This window comes from Netta rufina, assembly GCF_964035555.1.
Source record: "Netta rufina genome assembly, chromosome: 17".
Classification (NCBI taxonomy): domain Eukaryota; kingdom Metazoa; phylum Chordata; class Aves; order Anseriformes; family Anatidae; genus Netta; species Netta rufina.
The window spans coordinates 10729313-10750426 of record NC_140141.1 but is presented as its reverse complement, the minus strand read 5'-3'; the positions used below and the strand labels follow the sequence as shown (position 1 = coordinate 10750426).

Below are 21114 nucleotides of genomic sequence, written 5' to 3'. Positions count from 1 at the left end.
GCAGGGCTTACATAGGCTACAATTAAAAGAAAAATAAAAGCCGTGACTGTTCCACAGACAATGTCTTGGTCTGACTCAAAAGCAAGCTCACAGCAGCGCCTGTGGGTGCTGCTAGCAATGGCATTTATGGGGGACTCTCGCCTTGAGTCCTGGGATGCTCTGACTCGCCAGGACGCTCTCTAACAGTCTGGGACTCTAGGACACACTGTGAGACTCTGTGATGCTTTCTTTTCATTTACAAATGTTTCAAACACAAACCACAAAATCACTCTTCTGTGCCAATGGTTACATGAGAAGTGCCCAATCCCTTTTTTTTTTGCATCTTCTCAAGCCTTAGCAGAGCATTGAAGGATGTGCTCATGGAAGAACCTTTCCTTCTGCAGCCTTACTTTTGTGTGCTGCAACAGAAGATCCATGATCCAGTATGCTTCCTGGTTTCCCAGCTGAAGACCCAAATCAGGTTTCAAAGACAAAAACAACGTAACACAGAGTACACCAACAGGGCATTAAAAGGACATGACCTTCTCTGAAAAATCCCTGTTGCTCTGTTCCCTGTTGCAAATGTCTTACAAGCATCGATTCAGCAGCTGCTGTATTCAAAGAACTGCTCAGCATCAAATCATAGAAACATGGGATGGTTTGGGTTGGAAGCAGCCTTAAAGATCATCTCATTCCAACGCCTGCCAGGGGCAGGGACACCTCCCACTAGACTACATTGCTCAAAGCCCCATCCAACCTGGCCTTGAGCACTTCCAGGGATGGGGCATCCACAGCTTCTCTGGGCAACCTGTGCCAGTGCCTCAGCAGCCTCATCGTGAAGAATTTCTTGCAAATATCTCATCTAAATCTACCCTCTTTTAGCTTCAAGGCTGCAGAAGGGACAGAGACAGGCTCTCTCCACTGGTGCTTAGTGCTAGCACACGAGGCAGCGGGCACCAGCAGGAGCACAGGAGGTTCCCTCTGAACACCAGCACTGCTGTGCTGCGAGGGTGTCAGAGCCCTGCACAAGTTGCTCCCTCCTGAGAGATCTTCCAAAGCGGCCTGGACGTGGGTCCCCTGCTCTGGATGGCCCTGCTGGAGCAGGCCGTTTGGACAAGATGTTCCCCAGGGATTGTCAAGAAGTTTAAACCCCGTGCTGGTGGCCATGCTGTAGGGACACGTCTAGGCAGCGGGAGCTCCCAACTGCCCTTCCAGCAGCCCCGAGGGCTCCTGCACCTCCTTGGTGGTGCTAGCAGTTATGGTGGCCTTGAGGAAGAGGAAATTACACTGGGGTTAATCACTAAATTAAAGCAATATCTGGAAAATATATACAAAATATATGGAAAATCTAGAGGGGCCATGGCCACCGCCATGCATAACTTGGGAGAGGATTCCTCTTGGGAGAGGATTCATCAACAACAGCTGTGTTATCCTACCCCATCTGTAAATCTCTGCCTCTCTTCTAAACCCACATCCCAACGTTTTGTTCCTCAGAACACAACCTCCCCCCCTTCTTCCCTCCCCGAGGCCTGTGCACAGCCCTGGAGCCTAACATGGCTGCCGCCCGAGGGGGCCGCCCAGCCCGAGCCCAGCCCTTGGTGCCACCCCTGGTGCGTGCAGCCAGCCCCATGGGGAGCAGCCCCCGGCCCCGTGGTGCCACAGCTCGGGGTGGGAGGTGGTGAGGCGGCGGCAACCTGGGGACAGGGGGAGGAGGAGCTCGTTTTCCTGTAAGGTTTGTGGTGGTTTGGCGTTTTTTAACTCTTTTTGTTGTTGTTGTTTAGTGTGGAGGTTTGAATGTGTAGCTGTGAGGGTTGAGGAGGGTTTAGGGGAGCGTGCCTCATGGAGGTTGTGTCATCTCGTGGGGTTTTTGTGGAAGATCCTTGCTCCGGGGCAGCAGCGGGATTTCAGGTGTGGCAACTAAGACAGCCATGGCATGCTGCGATGTGGCAGAGCCCTGCTGCTGCTCCGCCATTCGCATTGCCATCTCAAGCCTCCATTTCCCCCTCCATAACTCCCCATAACGCTACAGTTTCCCCACGGCTTTCACAAATGGGGCGATAAGGGCATAATAAGTTCCTCCACGCCTGATTAACTGGTGTTCAAAGGAGCTGAGGCCTGGCGCTCCCCATGACAGGACGGGTGTGCCCTGCTCGTGTGACATGGCCCCTGCTAGGTGACATCGGCACAGTGCCCGCGTTCAGCTGGAAACCTCTCTTGTTCCCCACTCGGGTGGGTGCTTCCCTAAGAGTTTCTCCTGAGTGGGTGATGGGGATGAGAGCACCCCATGCTGGGGGTAAAGCCCTCCTGGAGCTGCAGTCCTTGGCGAGGCAAGTCAGCACCCATGGGTGCCCCTTCCCACTCAGCTGTCACTAGCAGGAGGTTTTTGGTTTGGGGTGGACTTGGTGAAATTCTTAAAAGAGAAATCTCACCCACTCGAATCACGGAGGTGTTTCTCAGGAGGCTTCTGCCACGGTCTTTTGGGTCTTGTGCTTTGAGTTTGGCTCTTGGGATTTGGGGTTAACCACCCCTGGGCTACCTGGGGTGTCACACACAGGGTTTATTTCAGTCCCATCCCAAGGCCCTTTGCTGGTGGGACTGGGCACCACTGCTGGGGCCAGGCTACCATGTCCTGGCTGCAGCTGCTGGGTGCTGTGGCCCTCTTCTGACTGGAACCACTGCAAAGCACCATCCTGCCCTCCGAAAAATGAGAAACTGGCAGGATGAAAGGTGCTGGTCTGGAGATCAGAGAGCTTCAGAGAAGGGGTGGGAGCTTGCAAGGAACAGGGCTCCTTGCCCTGGCTGAGTCCCAGCCCAGACAGTGGCTCTGGCACAGTGCAGTTGGGGCCTGTCCATGTTGGGGGACGTCAGGGACGAGGATGAAAAGCCAATTCATCCAGAGCCAGGTGTGTGTGACTTAATCCAGTGCCGTGCTTGCTTCACGCAGACTGCTCACTGCGACAGATGTGCCTCAGGGACAGGTGAGGAGATGGGCGATAAACCACTGGCACAAATCCAGCCAGGGCTGGGCGCAGCGGTGCGTCAGCTGAGAGCTCGGTGGTGCCACCGACCTGGCACATTCCCCGCAGTCCCTGCAGGAGGTTCTGCTGCGTGGGGAGGCCAGGGAGAAGTCAGAGGAACTGCTCTGGGCTGCTCTCTCCCCATAACCAGCTTGTGGCAGGGGAGACCTGGTCCTGTCCCCATCTGGGCAGGGAGTGCAGCATCCTCTGCCTCCCCAGGGCACATTCTTTTGCCCTGGAGAAGGCTCTGCCGTCTCAAGAGGTTTTTTACGGGGACACCCTGTCCCTAGCTGTTGTGAAGGCTGTGCCATCTCAAGCCATCTGTGGATGTGCCTGTTTCTTTCCTCTGTCCATGGAGAGCCTGGGATGGCTGACATAGGCTCAGGGTTTCATTTTGACCATAATGAGGTTGCCTACACAGGTTTTCTCATCCTGTGACATTGGGGACAGCATGAGTCCCAAGAGAGCAAGGACCTCACAGCCTCACAGCCTCTGTCACACCTGGGAGCAAGAGGACAGTTCTTGGTCCCTCTTCCTGCAGTGATGGAGACCATTCTAGTTTTTCTTTTTCCTGGGTACATTGAAGTGGCTGCAATGGGGCAACAGCTTCACTTCATCCTCCTGTCTGTCCTCCCTTGCTGGGAGACCCAAACACATCCAGGTGCTGGGCCTGGCAGCGGGCATGCCTGTGGGTGCCCCACGGTTATAGAAGAGCTGCTGCTAGGGTGGTGGGAAGGAGCCAGGGCTGCACGGACACACAATGGCCCCTTCTGTGGCCAGCAGTGGGGTGATGTGGGAAGGAAACGGCGCTCACCGGCTTCCTCGCGGCTCTGCTGCCGCTGCCGCGGAACAAAGGAGCCATGGGGCACGCAGTGCCACGGGTGCTGGTGGCAAAGCAAAGCTGGCTCCCACCAAACAAAACCCTTGTGTCCCAGTGAGTGAGAGAGACCCCGGTTCCCTTTGGGGTCCCTGGGGTGCCCTCCTGGGTACCCACCTCCTCTTTCTCATGGGTGAGCAGCAGCGGTGATGTGCCGAAGGGCAGGGAGCACAGGCACTGCTGTCTTACAGCCATAAAAGCTGTCAAGATACAGCGGGCAGCAAGGGGAAGAGGAGGATGGAGCCTGGGGCTTTTTCTCTCTCTTTTTCTGCGAGAGAAAAGAAAACAGCCTGAAGCTGCTCCCCGTAGGGAAAAGCTCATCCCACAAGGCCACGGCAGGAAGGGAACATCCCCGAGAAGGGATGGCCACCGTCCTTGCATCCTGGGGTCCATAAAACAGCTGAGCAAGCACCACCGGCACTCCCTGGCTGCGTTCAACTTCCCCTTGGCGCTTACGGGGCAGGGAGTTTCCACTCCTCCAGCACCCCAAGCAGCCCCAGAGCCCCCCGGCCCCGCTCAGCCGGGGGTGCCGGGTGGCAGCGCCAGGCCGGGCCGGGGCAGAGCCGGCTCTGGCTGCAGCGAGCCGGGGCGCTGGGCCACAATGTCCCCGTTGATGGCCGTGGCGCAGATGGAGACAAACGGCCCCGTTGTTGTGCGCGCGGGGCGGCAGCGGGGTGAATGAGCCCTCTGTGCTCCCTCGGTGGGTGGAGAGACGGAGCCTTTGCGGCCGCTCGGGTGGCAGCGGGAGCCCCGGCAGCGCCTCGCTCCGCGCCTCGAGCCGGCAGCAGCGCTGTGAGAGGAGCTCAGCCCCATTCGGCTTCGCCCTCCCCGCCCGGGCGGGTGCGCTGGGGCCAAATTTGGGGGGATGGCTTAGAGAGGGTGGGAAGCGGCTGGGGGCTGCTTTGGGAGAGCCTGTTCCATGTCGGAGCAGCATCGCCCCCCACGCCCCACGCCCCAGCAAGCCGAGGAGAGGAGAGGGACGGTCCGCAGGGAGCAGCCGGAGCAAAGGAAGAGGTGATGGGGGCTGGTGGGGGGCTGGGAGGGCCGCGCGGGCCAGCACAGGGGGATTTCAGGATGCAAGGGGCACGTGGGCACCAGCACCCACGGGATAAGATGCCGGGGCGAGGGGGATGGGGTGAGCACGCACGGAGCGGCATGCCCACAGCGGGCATTGGCACGGGATGGAGAGAGCCTGAGCCAGAGCCACCAGGGGCTGGAAGGGTGCCCTGTGCCTGGTTCCTTAAATCTGGGCTGGAAAGGGGTCGGTGCCTGTAAGGGAAAATGCAGAAGAGGGCTGCCACGGGGGAGTGTTGGACCTGGGGGGATGCAGGGATGTGGGGATATAGCATGGGGCCGTGTCCTCGCTCTGGGGCCGTGACCACGGGCTCCGGCTGGGGCTTTCAAGTGGCTGGGTGAGGGCCAGCGCCAGCGGCTGCCCTGCTCCTCTGGGAGCCCCAGGACAAAGCCTCCACCTTAGCATTTCTCCTGCTGAGCTATTAATAATTAAGCCACTCACTTAAGGCAAAGTCAATAGAGTAACTGGGCTGGGAACTGTTTGCAAGAAACACCCCGCCGGAGCCAGCCCGGGTGGAGCTCAGCATCCCCTCGGCATCCCTGCCAGTGGGGCCGGGCGCTGGCAGCCACGGAGATGCTGGGGGCAGCTCAGCCATGCTCTCGCCGTCATTTCTGCCGCTCGGAAAGCCCGCAGAGCGGAGGCTGAGCTCGCCTGGGGTCGGCGAGGGCGAGCCGTGCCCAGCGTCCGGTTACATTTTCCATCCATTATTCATCAAGATGGAAATCTCAGCTGCGGCGTGGCTCGCTGCCCTCCGCCGGGCCGGGGCAGGAGAGATGCAGGTGGAGGACGGAGGCCAGCGCCGCGGGAAGGCTTCGTGCACAGCGGGGCAAGACGCCGGCGGGGGCCCGGTAGGGTTTCCGCATGGTTTTCCTCTGCGAAATCCCCGGGAGGTCCGTGCTGCTGGCTGCACCCGCCAGGCTGCGGGGTTTTCGTGCTCTGCACGGCACCGCGGGGCGGCTGAAGGGTGCCAAGGATGGCCGGCGGCCAGAAGGGTGCCAGGAGGCAGGGCAAGGCGTGCGGGCAGCTCGTCCGTGTGTCCTGCCGGGAGGACAGCCCTGCTGCAATGCGGCGCCGGGGCAGCTCCCGGCTCGGCGAGCGGACGCGGGGCACGGCGCGGCGACGGTGCAGGTGCTGCAGGGACTCGCGGGGGTGCGTGTGAGTGTGTGCACGTGTGTTTGTGTGTGTGTGAGTGTGTCCTAATCCATGAGTCTGCAGGCATAATGTGCACAGGGGCGTGCGGATGCCGGTGTCCTTGTCCGTATGAACTGCGTGCGCGTACGGCTGTGTCCTTGCCTGTGCATGTGCGTGAGTGCGCAGAGGTGTTTGGCTGTGTCCTTGTGTGCGTGCGTGCATGCATAACGTGCAGAGATATGTGCCCCTGTGTGCATGCACACGCATGGAATGCGCAGATGGCTGTGTTCCTGCGTGTGCATGCACGAGTGTGCATGGATGTGCGAGCCCCTAAATGTCCTTGTCCTCACATCGGCGTGCACGAGCGTTCACGGGGGGGGTGGCTGCCTGTGTCCTTGTGCATGAGGAGGCACAGATGTGTGCGCACACGCCTGTGCCCCATGCATGTGTGTGCATGAGTGTGTACAGCTAGATACGTGTGCGTGCATGAGTGTGCACGGACGTGTGTCCGTGTCCTTGTGTGCACGTGGGAATGCATGAGTACAGAGGTGTGTGTGCATGCATAACACACAGAGCTGCGTGCCCTGTGTGCGTGCACACACATAAATGTGCACAGGGGTGCCTGTGTCCCTGTGCACGCGTGTGGAGGGGTGGGGGTGCCCCCATATTTATGTGCACACCTCTGTGTGTGTGTATATTTGTGCAGGGATGGCTGTGTGCACACGCCCTCCTTCGTGCACGTGTGTGTGCGTGCGTGCATGCCCGCGTTTGTGCACGTGTGTGTGGTCACGCAGAGCCGCCCGCTGCTGGTGGGGCTGTGCGGGGTGGGTGACGTGGGACGGATCCGCACCCGGTGGGACCTGCAGCGGTGCCACGGCTCCTCGGCGCTGCAGTGCCCCACGGCCGGGCGTCTGCTGGGTGTAGGTGGCAGAGACGCCCCTTCTGCCACCCCAGCTCTTCAAGTTGTGCTTTTTGCAAGGAAATTGCTTGCAGTTTTTGCAGCATGGGCAAGAGCGACGCGGTGTGGGCAGCGCTGCGGCACCCTGGCCATGACTCCCTCACGGCCCAGAACATGCCTGGCACCGGTTCTCCCCTCCCACATGGCCTAAAATCCCCCTGCAGTGCTCCCTGAGCCTTATTTGCTTGAAATTTGTCTCACGTGGTCTTTGTTCCTCACTCCCCGTGTCCTTCACCACCCGCGTTGCTGACAGCTGTCCCTTTTGCTCCTCGCAGGTGACCACGATGCTGCAGCACCATGGGAAGCCCTGGAGGTCCATGTGCAAGGGACTCGTCCTGGGGACCCTCCTGACCAGCTTCATGCTGCTGCTCTACTCCTACGCTGTGCCTCCGCTGCAAGTCAGCCTGACGGAGTGAGTATCACAGGGATCCCTCCGTCACCTGGGCAGAACTGTTCCTGGGGGCTTTACAGGCTCTGGTGGCCTTGCTCTGAGATGTCACCGTCCTCAAGGGCCACACCTGGCCCCGTCCCTGTGACCATGGGGAGCATTAATCTCTGCTTTTAATAATCTTTGCTATTATTATAAAACAGCTCCGCGTGCGGGTATTTAAGTTGCTTTCTGTCTCCTGCTGTCCCACATTGCCATCCCGCGGCGTTAACGAGGATCAGAGCTGCATCTTCCCTGGGGTCGTCCAATGTCACTCAGCGCTGGGGCATCTGTTACTGGCTTCGGGCATCTCAAATAGCACAGGGATTATTTGTTACGCTCGCTCATCTGACAGCCCTCAGCCTGTATGGTGATACCACGCGCTTCTTTCCCTCTCTACCCACCTCACCACGCTGTCCTCTCTCTCCTCCCCACCAGGATCCCCATCCCCTACTCCTGCTCCTCCTCCCCGGCCCAAGCCAAGGGGCGGGCGGTGGCCAACGGCACCCGCAGCCCTGCGGGAGGAGGCTGCCGGCCCAAGCTGGACATCATGTTCATGAAGACGCACAAGACGGCCAGCAGCACCATCCTCAACATCCTCTTCCGCTTCGGAGAGAAGCACCGCCTCAAATTCGCCTTCCCCAACGGCCGCAACGACTTCTACTACCCCTCCTACTTCGAGAGGAGCCAGGTGCAGCACTACCGGCCGGGCATGTGCTTCAACATCATCTGCAACCACATGCGCTTCCACTACCAAGAGGTGCGCAAGCTCCTGCCGGCGGACACCACCTTCGTGACGGTGCTGCGGGACCCTGCCTACCTCTTCGAGTCCTCTTTCCACTACTTCGGGCGCGTCATCCCCCTCACCTGGAAGCTGCCGGGGGAGGACAAGCTGGCTGAGTTCCTGCGGGACCCCTGGCATTACTACGACCCGAACGGGTTCAACGCGCACTACCTCCAAAACCTCCTCTTCTTCGACTTGGGCTATGACAACAACATGAACGCCGACAGCCCGCTGGTGGAGCAGCACATCCAGGAGATAGATCAGCGCTTCCACCTGGTCATGCTGCTGGAGTATTTTGACGAGTCCCTGGTGCTGCTGAAGGACCTGCTGTGCTGGCAGCTGGAGGACATCCTCTACTTCAAGCTCAACGCTCGCAAGGGCTCCACCATCTCCCGGCTGACACCTGAGCTCTACGAGAAGGCGACTTCTTGGAACCTCATCGACGCCAAACTCTACCGTTATTTTAATGCCACCTTCTGGCGGAAGGTGGAGGCCTACGGGAGGGAGCGGATGGCCAAGGATGTGGCCGAGCTGCAGCAGGAGAACGAGAAGATGAAGAGCATCTGCATCGACGGGGGACATGCCGTGGACGCCAGTGCCATCCAGGAGTCCTCCATGCAGCCGTGGCAGCCACTCGGGGAGAAGTCCATCCTGGGCTACAACTTGAAGAAGAAGATCAACAAGAAGCACCAGAAGCTGTGCCGCAAGATGCTGACGCCCGAGATCCAGTACCTGACGGACCTCGGGGTCAACCTGTGGATCACCAAGCTGTGGAGCTGGGTGCGGGACTTCCTCAAGTGGTAGGAGAAAGTGGGCGCCCTGTGGGAGAGCCAGGGGCTCGCGTTTTCCTTCCGTCACCTGTCTTTGGGTTGGGCATGAGCAGAACCAAACGGTGGCTCCCAGAGGTGCTCCCAACCCTGAGTACCCAAGAGTGACGGAGGGGACGTGGGGACCCAGCTCAGAGGCCACTGCTGCCAGCAGCAAGGGCTTCAAGGATTGGGGGGGTTTGGGGGTCTTTCCCAACAGGATCCACTTCTTCCTGCCACGTGGAAATGCTGGAGGCAGGATGGGAAGGACGGGTCCCCGTCGTGCCCTTGTCACAGCAATAGACATCCACCACCGCGCCGCCAGAGGTGCGCTGCGGGTCGGGCAGTGGTGGGACCCGTGGGGCCAGGTGTGCACGGGTATTCTGGAGCATCGCTCCCAGCGGGGGGCTGCTCTCACCATCCCCTTTCCCTCCAGCCCAGTTTTTGGGGCCCACCACGCTGCTGGGGCTCCCCCAGCCCATGGGTGCGTCGAGTGCCACGCGTCCTCAGCGCACCCGTGGCTGTCGGTGCCTGGCACACCATCAGCCCAGACCCAGGAAGCCCCAGCAGGTTTCTAAGCACCATCCACACGTGAATTTGCAGAGCAAAAAAAACACCCCAAAGCCCCAGCCTGTGCCAACGGCGGTCCCCAGCACGTCCATGGCAGCAGGTCCCCCCCAGCCCCCTCTTGTCCCAGTTAGAGGGCCCTGTGGTGCCAGTCCCCACTGGGGACATCCCGGGAGGACCACGGGGTCTGGTGAGAACTGGTGTGGAGAGCAGGCGTGGAGCAGGGTCCCAGAGGTGCCAGCCCTGGGTGCAAGTGGGACACGGGGACGAGCCACATCATGGGGAGCCCTCGGGTGTCCTGGCCGGGCTGGATGACAATGGCACGGGTAAAGCTGAGAGTGGCCCAGGCCGGGCACCGAGGTGGCACCGTGCGGCTGCAGGGGTGACAGGAGGTTGTCACCTGCCTGGGACAGCAGCAGGGAGCCCGGCCCTGCCACTCCCCGGTGTGGTTCGTGTTCTGCTCTGTTTGTAAATGCAAGCAATAAAAAAAAAAAAAAAAAGAAAGAAAAAAAAAAAAAAGCAATTCTACTTTTGTAAGATAATCGGATTGTATATTTGGCAGTTTTTAATACACCAATGGTCCAGCTGGTCTCCGTCGGTCTCGTTCTTCTCTGTGGGAAGGGGATGGGGACAAGGGGACAGGAGCCCCCCCAGGCTGCCCCCATTTATTGCGTGCAGCGGGATGCTCTGCCGGTCCCTGCACCCCTGGGGACAGATCCTGCCCCCCCGGCGATGCCCCAGCTCTGCCCCTGCCACCGCTGCCACCTGTTAAAGCTCCTCGGCCCGGTGCTCGGAGGCCCTGGGTGCATGGGGTGATGGCAGGTCCCTGTTGGCTGGGGATGGTGGCACTGGGATGTCACCAAAGGGGCAAGTCCCGAAGATGCCCTTCGGGGCGGGCAGGGAGCAGAGGTTTAGAGGCTGCTCCTGGGACATCCCTGGGTCGGGACAACCGCAGGGAAAAGCCACCATGGTTCCCCGTGACCACAAAAGTTTGTGTTTGTGGAGAAACACCCCTTCCCAGGGCCCTAAATCCCCTCTGAAGCCCCAGCGGGTGTGCACCCAACAGCAGAGGCTGGGCTCTCCCTGATCTCCCGTGGCTTGCAGCAAGGTTTTACTGCAGAGATCACAAAAACAGAGAACCAAAGAAGGGAAAAAGAAAAAAAAAAAAAAAAAAAAAAAAAAATCAGCGCCAGGTGTGGCCCATTTGCACTCACCTGCTCTTAAATGCCCCCCAACACTGGGGCTGAGCCATTGCTCTCTGAGGATGGGGCTGTGCTGGTGGGTGCTGGTGTGCGGGGCCGTGCTGGGGGTGGCAGGTGAGTGGGGCTGGGGACCCCTGGCTGCTCGTGGTGGGGGGTGGGTGCCCCATGGTGCTGGTTCCTGATGCCCTCCCGGTCCTGCTGGTACTGGTCCTGCTGGGGGAGGTGGTCTGGGAGCTCCCTGTCCCCGCAGATCCATTAGGGGCTGCTCTGGATGGGGCTCTAGGGCTACCTATGGGGTCCCTGGCTACTGGTGGTGCTCTCCCATGCCATGAGCAGCTCCAGATGTGTTCCTGGGGGGTTCTTCACTTGGTGCTGTGGCCACCGCCTCTCCATGAGCTCTGGAGACATCTGAGGACCTGGGTGTCCTCTCCACGCCTCAAGGATGCTGCTCCCACCGCTCCGTGCTCAGCCTCCCCCCGCTAACCCCCTTCCTTCCCGCAGGGACCCCCACGGCCCCGGCTGTTCCAGCATTTTCTGGCCATGTGGCAGTGGCCCCAGTGACATCCTGGGGTGTGGGGACACAGGCGGTGTCCCCAGCACATTCTGCTGCCACCGTGCCTGGTGGGATTCACGCACAGCCCCGCTCAGAGGAGCCCAGCATGAACTTCACCTTGAGGCTCCTGCACGGTGAGTGCTCTGGGTTGTGTGTCAGGCCCCAGGTTGGAGGGGCAAGACCCTGGGATGGACCCCATTATGAAGGTTTTGGGGTTCTTATCAGTCTGATGGGTGATGTGGTCCTGTTCTGCTCCTTGTGGTTGGACCAGGAAGGTGCTGCAGGTCCGGAGCCAGGCCAAGGTGACAGCCAACAGCAGGGGCTGGGCTCCAAAACCAGGTTCCTGCCTCACAGCAGTGGGAGCAGAAACCCCTTATGGGCTTGGGACGTGTCCTAAGTCCCCATCTGTGGTGGGACAGGCTCGGGGACATCGCACTGATCCCACTTCTCCTCCTTCAGGGGACCCTGGTGCCACGAAGACGCCGCTGGTGCTCAGCTCTGGTTCTGTCCTCCACCTGGAGGCCAGGGTGGACTTCGGGCCTGGTGTCTCCCCCAGGATCTACGTGGACCAGTGCTACGGGACGGGCTCGGGGTGGCCGGGACACTCCAGGAGGGCCTACGTGGTGGTCAACAGCCAAGGGTCGGTGCTGGGGTCCTGCCAGGCCTCCTGGTGGGGTGGGAGAGGTCCTGGGGTCAGCTTGGAAACGTCCCTGACTTGTTCCTGGGTCTCCCCAGGTGCCTGCACGGCCCGAATTTGGGCAGTGTGTCCGTCCAGCACCAGAGAGGGGCGTCTGTCCTCCAGCTCTCCATCCTGCCCCCCGTGCTGGAGGCTGAGCCCGAGGAGGAGGTGAGGTTGTGGTGGAGCGGGGTTCCTGGTGGTGTGGGCCACCTCCTCGGGGTGACGTGGGTGTCCCCAAGGCCTTGTCCCTCTGTGGGCTATTCCTGGTCCCAGATACGGAGCCCTGAAGCCATGGGGAGGACACGGAGGTGGGAGGGAGGGGAAGGGTGAGCTGCCCGGAGGTGGTGGTGAGGACGGATGGTGTCCCAGCAGGTCTACGTGCACTGCCTGCTGACGGCGTGGGGCACCCGGAGGCACAGCCTGAGGTCCTGCTTCTACAGCGAAACCGTAGCCAGGTGAGCTCTGCCTCCGTGTGGGCTCCCTGCTGGCACCCAGGAGCTGGGCAGGGATCAGAGGACCCATGGGTGCTCTGGGAGCAGAAGCCACTGGTGCTGTTTTGAGGTCAGGGGACACATCCATGGCACTGCTGTGGGCTGGATGCCACCCCTTCCACCCCCACGTGTCCCCCTGGTTGTGGATGAGCTGGGAAAGACCCCTCTGAGGTGCCCAAGACCCAAAGGGACGGAGGACATGACACCACGTGGGTCGTGGGTGGGTGCTGGGGACCCGAGGACCCCCAGCTCTGCCCTTCCCTCCCAGGTGGCACAACGCAGAGGACCCTTCCCAGAGCGCCCTGTGTGACTGCTGTGACAGCGGGTGTCCCCCTGGGGACACCCCACCAGGACAGCAGCCAGGTAGGCACCTTCTCTGGGGGCAGCTGGGTGGTTTTGGGTGCCCTGGGACCAGAGGGGAGCCGCACGATGGGCTGTGTCCACCCGCAGAGTTCCCAGGAGAGGGGATGCTCCACCGGGAGACCATTGGCCCATTTCTGGTGCAGGACCTGGTGCCGTGGTACGAAGGTGAGCAGCCAACCCCAAACTTCTCCCTTTTAGCCCCAAACCAGCCCAACCATCTGCTGCCTGATATTCCCCCACCCGGGAGGAACGGGGACACCCAGGACAGGGAAGCCCTGGAGGCTTATCTCTGTCCTTGGTGCCCAACCCCTGACCCTGTTGTCCCCCCCCCAGCGCCGTGCCGCACAGTGAAGAAGCTGCTGCTGGCCGTGCTGGCCCTGCTGGGCAGTGCCATCGTGGCGGCCGTCCTCGTGGGGAGTGTGCTGGCCCTGGGCTTGGCCGTGTGGCGCCTGCGCAGGGGACAGCGGAGACGCCGGCGGCCGAGGCAGCAGTGTCCCTTCCAGGCTGAGCTGCAGGCCGTGGTGGGGGCCCTGGTCCCCAAGGAGCTGGAGAAACAAGGGGAGCCCGGTTTGGAGTACCGCAGCCTGGAGCACAGCTCGGTGTGAGTGGGGCTCCTTGGAAATAAAAGGTGTTTCTGTGAAGCTGCTCCTCCTGGGGGTGCTGCAGGGAGAGGGGTTTCCAGGTAGGGCAGAATGGTGGTGTGTCCCCGGTCTGTGCTGCGTGATCCTGGTGCTGGGACTGACCTGCCCAGGGGAATTGGGGTCCTAGGAGGCAGCACGGGAGGTGGTGGCAGTGCCCAGGTGCTCCTGGAGGGCTGGGCCCTATGGGGTTTGGGGGTGTCCTTGGGGCCGAGCTCCGTCATCGAGGGGTGAGCCCTGACCGTGGCTCCCCCACACTGTGGGGCTGCTCTTCCCCTTGCCTGTCTCCAGTGCCAGGAGCCTCCTGTCCCTGTGAGGTGGGGTCTGAGGGGCCACATTTGGTGTGGGGACCCCTCGTGATCCCATCGTGAACACTTATGGCCCTCACAGGCACCCAAACACCACTTCCAGCAGGTGATGTATGAAATGATTTATTAGGACCAGGCCCGGGGCGGATGCCTCCACCCCATGGCCACAACCTGAGTGTGTGGGTTCACAGTGCAGGAGGTGCAGCACCCCAGAGCCAGCAGCGTGCCTCACTTTCCCTGCCTGGCTCTGCTGGATGAGTCCCCAGGTGGGGATGGGGCTCAGTGCGAGGACGGGGGCTCTCCCTCGGTGCCGTAGAGCTTGCGGAGGCTGGAGTCCATCAGGAAATCCACGGTCCTAGGGTGAGATAGTAGGGTCACCACGGGGCCCCCTGGGACATATCTGGCCACAGGGGCGGTCCAGCTGTCCCTGGTGCCATTGGGCTTTACCCCACTAATCCCCACCAGCCCCCAGGGAGCTCAAGGGACCGGCACTGACCCCCCCAACTCCCCCTGTGCCACCCCCCAGGTCCCTGGGACCCCAGAGGAGCCCGTCCCAATTTGTCCCCGTGCCTCACCTGTCGATGGGCGTGATGATGACGGGGATGGCGGCCAGCCCCAGGGCGGTGGTGGCCCACTTTCGGACGGGCAGAGGCCAGCGGGTGAGGGAGCCCAGCAGGGCCAGCGAGGCGGCGCACAGGCGGTTGATGGTGAAGCCGGGGATGGCCACCGAGGCCAGGCTCTGCCACACGAAGGTGTCTGCCACCGCCACCCCTACCCGCGTCGCCTTGCCGGGGTCGTGCTCGTGGGCCTGGGGTAGGGAGGAAAAGGAGGAGGTCGGATGGAGAGGGGCACAAGGGGATGAGGTGGGGGAAGCCACGGGGGGGATGCACTCACCGCTGCAGCTTTCCTGCCCTTGTCGATGGCATCGGCGGTCACGTAGGCTGTGGCCACCCCGTAGCTGGCCCACACGGCTGCCACCGGGACCAGGGGGCGGAAGGATTCGCCCACCTCGTTGGCATAACCTGGGGGGGGGGACACCGGGATGGGGGTGAAGGGGGCAGCAGCTCCGGTTTGTGTCCCGTCCCATCCCGTTCCACCTTCCCCACAGGGACAGGACCCTGCCCAGGTCACCTTGCTCCCACCACCGGGACACCGAGGGACGGGGGGGTGGGGGGCAGCGGGCAGGGTCTGGCCCCGCTGCTGCTGCCGGGAGGGGGCCGGTACCGGGTGTCGGTACTGGTATCGAGTGCCAGTACCCGGTGTTGGTGCCGGTACCGAGTGCCCGGTGTCATTGCCCGGTCTCGGTATCCAGTACCGGGACCCAGTGCCGGTACCGAGTGCCCGGTGCCCGGTTCCGCGACCCGGTGTCATTGCCCAGTTTCGGGGCCGGTATCCGGTACCAGGACCCGGTGTCAGTGCCGGTACCGAATGCCCGTGCCCGCTGTTGGTGCCGGTACCGAGTGCCCGGTGTCGCTGCCCAGTCTCGGGGCCGGTGCCCGGTCCCGGTATCCGATCCCAGGACCGGATCCCAGTGCCGGAACCGAGTGTCGGTGCCGGTACCGAGTGCCCGGTGTCGGTATCGGGGCCCAGAACCCAGTCTCGGTCCCAGTTCCCGGTCCCGGTGCCGTATCCCGGTGCCGGTGCTCACCCAGGTACCGGACCCACGTGTCCCGGTAGAGGTCGGGCTCCGCCGCCCCCATGGCGCGCCCCCGCCGCCGCACGCTCCAGGCCCCGCCCCCAGCCCCGCCCACTCTCCCGGCGCGTCACCGGGCCCCGCCCCCTTGCCCTCAGGCCACGCCCACTCCGCCCGGCTGCAAGATGGCGGCGGGGGAGGCAGGGCCGGGCGGCACGTGACCGCCGGTGGTCACGTGGGGGTGAGGGGCGGGGAGGGAGGGGCAGGAGGGGATTGGGGTAATGGGGAGGGGGCAAATAGGGGAAATGGGGTAATGGGGAGAGGGGATAGGGAAATGGGCAATTGGGGGGGCAAATAGGGGAGCTGGGGCAATAGGGGAAGGAGAAGAAATAGGGAAACTGGGGCAATAGGGGAGGGGGGAGGAAATAGGGGAGCTGGGGCAATAGGGGAGGGGGCAAATAGGGGAAGTGGGGCAATAGGGGGGTAATAGGGGATGGGGGAAATAGGGACATGGGTAATGGGGGGGAATAGGGAAACTGGGGAAAGAGGGGATGGGAGGAAATAGGGGAACTGGGGCAATAGGGGCAACAGGGGATGGGGGGGAATAGGGGAAGTGGGGCAATAGAGGATGGGGGGCAATAGGGGAACTAGGGAACAGGGGCAATAGGGGCCAGTGATGGGGCTGAGAGGGGAAAACAGGGTTGGAGGACACAGCCCAGACTGGTGACGGGGCTGAGGAGGGGAATAGGGGCTGGTGAGAGGGCGGGGGGCACAGCCCGGAGCAGCTGTGTGGCTGAGCAGGACCCCCCCCACTATGGCCAGCGGGGCCTGGCCATGTGTCCGAGGGCCAAAAACCAGCCGAGAGCCCTGCGTGTGTCCATCCCTTTACTGCCCCCACCCCACCAGCCCCTACTCCCCCATACATAAGGCACAGAGGGGCCGGCGGCCCCGCATCCCTGAGCCGCGGGGTCCCGGCCCCATTCCTTCCTCCGTCCTCCCCGGGGTCGGGGCCGCGCCGCCGGTGTCAAGGGCTGGGGTCGAGGGGTCCCGGGGCCGGTTTCTCGCCGCCAAGCTGCTGGATCTGCTGGGCCGAGGCGGCGTCGGGCAGCAGCACCTCCACCGTGTAGCTCACCCGCTTGGCGTGGATGTAGCTGTAGGTGTTGTCGAAGCGCAGGACGTCTGCGGGATGAGATGGGGGGTTAGGACACCAGGGATGGGGTCCCCGGGGGTTGGGGATGGGTTTTTGGGGGTTGGATTGGGGCCGTACTCACAGATGCCGGGGGTGGAGCAGGTGAGGGAGCCGTCCTCGGGCACCATGTGCGCGTTGTAGCGCTGGGTGGGGAACACCTCGGCCATGTCGCCCGCCCGCTGCCGCTCCCCGACCTTCGTCTTCAGGTACACCCCGAAACCCACGTCAGCCCCCTCCGACTTGAACTGCCACCTGCCAGAGGGACACCATAGGGTGTGTAGGGGGGTCTCCGGCTCCGTCCGTCCTCATCCTCATCCCCCCTGTGCAGCGGGGGGACCTCCCTCACCTGAGGACGCAGCCGGGGACGAGGATCTCGTACTCCACCTGGTGGGACGAGCCGCGGTTGACCACCACGGTGTGCTCGTAGGGCTGCGTCAGCTGGTCCCGCACGTAGTACCGCGGGGGCACGTCCCCCCCGTAGTTGATCTGGAAGGGGATGTTTGGTGACGGGCAGGGGGGGTGCCGCCGTCCTGAGCGCTCCTCCTCAAATTGGGGGAGCTCCTCCTACCTTGCTGGGGCATTTGGGGTCCCCGTCGGGGTCTGTCAGCGTGCCCCCGTACTCCACCGGGATCTCTGCGGGGTCAATGTACTTCTGCAGGACCTCCTTCCAGTCGGCTGGGGGACAGCGGGGTGTTCAGGGGGGGCTGAGACCCATATGGGGACCCCCCAGCCCAGCCAAGGTGCCTCTGCCAGAGCCGGGGACCCCCCCACACACTTTGGGACTGCAGGGACAGGGTGAGGGCTACCCCAACCCTACTCACATCCCAGCACCACGACCTTCTTGCGGGTGTCCTCGCTCAGGAAGTGCTTGACCAGGTTGTAGGCCACCGGGAAGATTTTGGGAGCTGGGAAGGAGGGGGAGCAGAGCCGGGCGTCAGGGGGGGCCTCAAGGCATCGCGCCCGGCCACGCACCCGGCGCTGGACTCACCCTTCACGATGAAAAGGCGCTTCAGGGACTCGGGGTAATTCTCCTCGAACATGGACAGGAGCTGCGGGATGGGGAGAGCTGCACACCCATGTCCTCCGGCCCCAAACACCCCACGGGGCAGCCCCACCTGGTCGGGCTTTGCAGCAGGGGCGCAGGAGGGGACCCCCTGCTCCTCGGACCCCCAGGGGCACCAGGGACAACCAGAGCCCCCCCGGGGTGGGAGCAGCCCCTCACCTCGCCGTAGGCTTCCACCGCCGGCTTCCAGAGGTGCTTCAAGCCCAAACCCTCGCAGTCATAGACCATCAGCACCATCTCAATCTTCTTGCCCAGCTGGGACGGGGGACAGAGAGGCCAGGCAGGAGGATGAGCTCAGGGACTTGGGGGGGGGAAGCAGCGGCCGCTGCCAAGTCCCTGCTCCCACCTGTCCCTCATCCCTGCCACCCGTCGTCCTGGGGACAAGCCGGTGGCAGAGACGGGGCAGCCCCAGAGCTGGTCCCTGCGTCCCCACCAGGCTGGCCCCGTCCGTCCAGAGCCTCCTCTGAAGCATTGGTGCGGGTGCTGGGACAGGGACACACGGACAGAAGACGGATTTAAGGGGCTGACAGGGACACGGGTGGGTGGGGACGGACGGGACACGGACCTGGTGGGTACCCGGGCTTGTGACAGCAGAGAAAGGCTTATGGGGTCGGTGGGGATGCAGATATGGGGGGCACAGAGGGGATGGCGAGGACATGGGCTGGTGGGGCCAGCAGGGATGGACGGGGCAGAGGCTGGTGGGGACGGGGGGCACGGCCAGGCGGGCGCCCACCTTCTGGCTCTGCCTCTCACACTCGTGCCGCAGCAGCTCGCAGTCCCGGAACTTGTTCTTGAGCAGGTCCTGCTTGGAGGCGGAGAACAGCAGCCCCTTGGCGTCCAGCGGCCCGATGATCTCGTACCAGATGGGGCTGCCCTCCCGGTCGTAGCCGCACATGCCCCCCGACATGTACTTCCTGATCACCTGCGGGGGCACCTCACGTTGGGGACAGCCCCCTTGGGATGGGGACACCCCCTTTGGGATGGGGACACCCCTCCAGGGCTAGGGACACCCTCTTTGGGATGGGGACAACCCCCCTTGGGCTGCTCACCCACCTCGGGTGCTTCCCAAGCAATGATGTTGTCGGCATCCATGCGCTTGCGGACCTCCACGTGCTGCGAAGGCGAGGCAGGGGTGAGGGCACGCGGGGTCCCCCCACCACCTCCACGGGGACACCCCAACCCCTCGGCGGGGCTCTTCCCAGCGCCGGGGCCCCCTCACCTTGCGGAGCATCGCCTCCGACTTGGGCAGGTCGAAGCAGCGTGCTGCAAGAGAGCGGAGAGGCTCAGCCCCACCGCGGGGCACAGCGGGGACGTCCCCACCGAACCCGCTGCCCTCGTTGCTCTCTGCCCCGGTGCTGGCTTGATAAAAGTCCAGGAGCAGCCCTGCACGTGCCGGCATCCCCGGCTCGGTGCCACCCCGTGGGATGTCCCAGCCTCTCCGTGCCCTCCCCAGGCTTACCTCGGAGCCATTTCAAGAGGAAATAGTCGTCCTGAGAGGGCAGGGAGGGGAGCACGTCCTTGAGGTTCTCGCGAAACTGCGGGGAGAAAGAAGGGGCGCAGTCAGCAGGGTTGGGGAAGTGGCCCCGTCCCTCCCTCACCCCTCAGGTTCGAAGTTTTTCCCAAGGGCAGCCGGCAGGACCGGGCATTCTCTGCTCCCCTCCCTGGCAGGGGACCGTCCCCAGGCCAGCTGCCAAGCACAGGGTGTCTCCAAACCGGTCCCGTTGCGCAAGGGCACCAGCAACCTGCCCCCTCCCCACCCCTCCGGCACTAAGCATCCCCCCTCTGCCATCAGCAAGGAGATTTTGGGATGGAGCCGGACCCCAGGCACTCATCACACACCACCGCTGGCACCACCGAGGTCGGCAGGGACCTGGGGGCACCGGGGTGGCCTGGGGGCACACGGTGCCAGTCGCTTGGCCGGGGCACGACACAAATCCCCCTGGCCCGCGCCGTACCAGCCCCGTAACAAGGCTGACCGGATTATCCCCGCCTGCATTTAGGTGTAATTAAACCTCGGATTAACTCCTTCACAGGGAGAAAAACAACGCGGCCGCAGGCGGGAGGGGACAGGTTCCGCAGCTCGTTGCATCAGGGCCGCGCTGCGCGGGCGTCGCGCACCCTCCCGCCCCGAAATCCCAGCCGGGCATCGACGTGGCCGTACCCCACCGGGGTCATCGCCCGCGGGCCGGGCCGGAGTTCGGCTTGGGTTTGACGGCAGGCGATAAGATAAAGCCTCCGACGTTGCCCTCTCATCAGATCGAACCCCACGGAGGCCGATAAAGGTGGGACAGAGGCGACGCCGCTCTTGGCAGCGACTCCAAAGGTGGAGAGGGGGGGGGTGACAGCCACCACCTCGCCCACCCGTGCCCGGAGAATTGGGGACACCAGGGGCTCCCCGCTTGGCACACAGATCCCAAACAGGATGGGGAGCGCTGGCAGGGCTCCATCCTCCGGGATGGGAGCAGGCAGCCGAAAGCGGAGCCCCGGGGATGCTCCGTGCGCCGGGAGAGGCGAGGGCCCGGCTTTGGGCCTCGCAGGGTGCCGGTGGCGATGGGCGATGGGTGCCGGGGACCGGTGCTGACCGCTACCGGTGCCGGTGCGCACCCGGTGCCGGTGGGTACCCAAGGGGGTCCCGGTGCCCAAGGGGGGTCCCGGTACCCAAGGGGGTCCCGGTGCCCGCAGCATCCCCCCCTCGCCACCATCCCGGTGCTGGGCTCACCTGGGCCAGCGCCTCCGCCTGCCGTGGGCTCAGGTCCCCGACGCGGCCGCTCATGGTGCCGGCCCGGCACGGCTCGGCTCGGCACCGCCTCTTAAGGGCAGGTTGCGGCTGCTCCGCCCCGTGCCGCCCCCGGCCCGGCACGGCTCAGCTCGGCTCGGCTCGGCTCGGCTCGGCTGGGTCCCGCAGCCCTTGGACTCTGCCCGCCCCCGGTGGCCGCACGGTCAGAGCCCGAGAGCCGGGCAGGGGAGGCGGGGATATAGGGCGAGAGGGCTGGGGATGGAGGGAGGGAGGATGGACGGAAGGGATTGGGGTCAGGGCGGAGAAAGGGGTAAAGGTGGGGACGGGGCAGGGAGATGGGGCAGGGAGATGGGGATGGGGGCAGCGTGGGGTAAGGGGTAGAAGGGGGTGAAGGTGGGAGATGGGGCAGGGGGCAGGTGGGGAGGGGATGGAGGAGGAAAGAGAATTAGGGGCAAGGGTGGTGTGGGAGGTAGGATGGGGAGAGAGATGGGGTGCAGGTGGGAGATGGGGTAAGGGATGGAAACGGGGCAGAGGTAGAACAGGGGACAGAAATGGGGCAGGGGCAGGAGCTGGGCTCAGGGTCAAGGCTCGGGCACAGGGGCAGGAGGACACGGAGAAGGGATCGGGGTCAGGGCAC

At 63.3% G+C, this 21114-nt stretch overlaps 3 protein-coding genes across 3 annotated transcripts; 1 reads left to right on the top strand and 2 right to left on the bottom strand.

Moving 5' to 3' along the window:
• Positions 1-5921: 5921 nt before the first annotated feature.
• On the top strand, positions 5922-9052 carry GAL3ST1 (galactose-3-O-sulfotransferase 1; the record flags this gene model as incomplete). The annotated part of the gene is made up of 4 exons (XM_084297441.1): positions 5922-6070; positions 6786-6999; positions 7313-7449; positions 7903-9052. The coding sequence occupies 4 exons, from the start codon at positions 5922-5924 to the stop codon at positions 9050-9052; spliced, it is 1650 nt and encodes a 549-aa protein (XP_084153567.1).
• A 4910-nt stretch (positions 9053-13962) lies between these two features.
• On the bottom strand, positions 13963-15585 carry MTFP1 (mitochondrial fission process 1). The gene is made up of 4 exons (XM_084297182.1): positions 15504-15585; positions 14750-14877; positions 14431-14663; positions 13963-14210 (listed from the first exon to the last, which is right to left on the bottom strand). Exons 1-4 carry the CDS (start codon positions 15553-15555, stop codon positions 14135-14137), a joined length of 489 nt encoding a protein of 162 aa, XP_084153308.1. The 5' UTR covers positions 15556-15585; the 3' UTR covers positions 13963-14134.
• Positions 15586-16512: 927 nt separating this feature from the next.
• On the bottom strand, positions 16513-20513 carry SEC14L2 (SEC14 like lipid binding 2; the record flags this gene model as incomplete). The annotated part of the gene is made up of 12 exons (XM_084297440.1): positions 16513-16667; positions 16760-16929; positions 17024-17163; positions 17246-17352; positions 17499-17582; positions 17666-17726; positions 17900-17995; positions 18474-18662; positions 18794-18853; positions 18960-19003; positions 19200-19275; positions 20460-20513. 12 exons carry the CDS (start codon positions 20511-20513, stop codon positions 16513-16515), a joined length of 1236 nt encoding a protein of 411 aa, XP_084153566.1.
• Between the last annotated feature and the right edge of the window lie 601 nt (positions 20514-21114).

Bases quoted from the DNA above. Each gene is read 5' to 3' on its own strand.
- MTFP1 (XM_084297182.1), bottom strand. From the start codon at position 15,555: ATGGGGGCGGCGGAGCCCGACCTCTACCGGGACACGTGGGTCCGGTAC. The intron at 14,878-15,503 runs GTGAGCACCGGC...CCCCCCCCCCAG, and splicing joins CACGTGGGTCCGGTACCTGG to GTTATGCCAACGAGGTGGGC. The intron at 14,664-14,749 runs GTGAGTGCATCC...TCCCTACCCCAG, and splicing joins AGGGCAGGAAAGCTGCAGCG to GCCCACGAGCACGACCCCGG.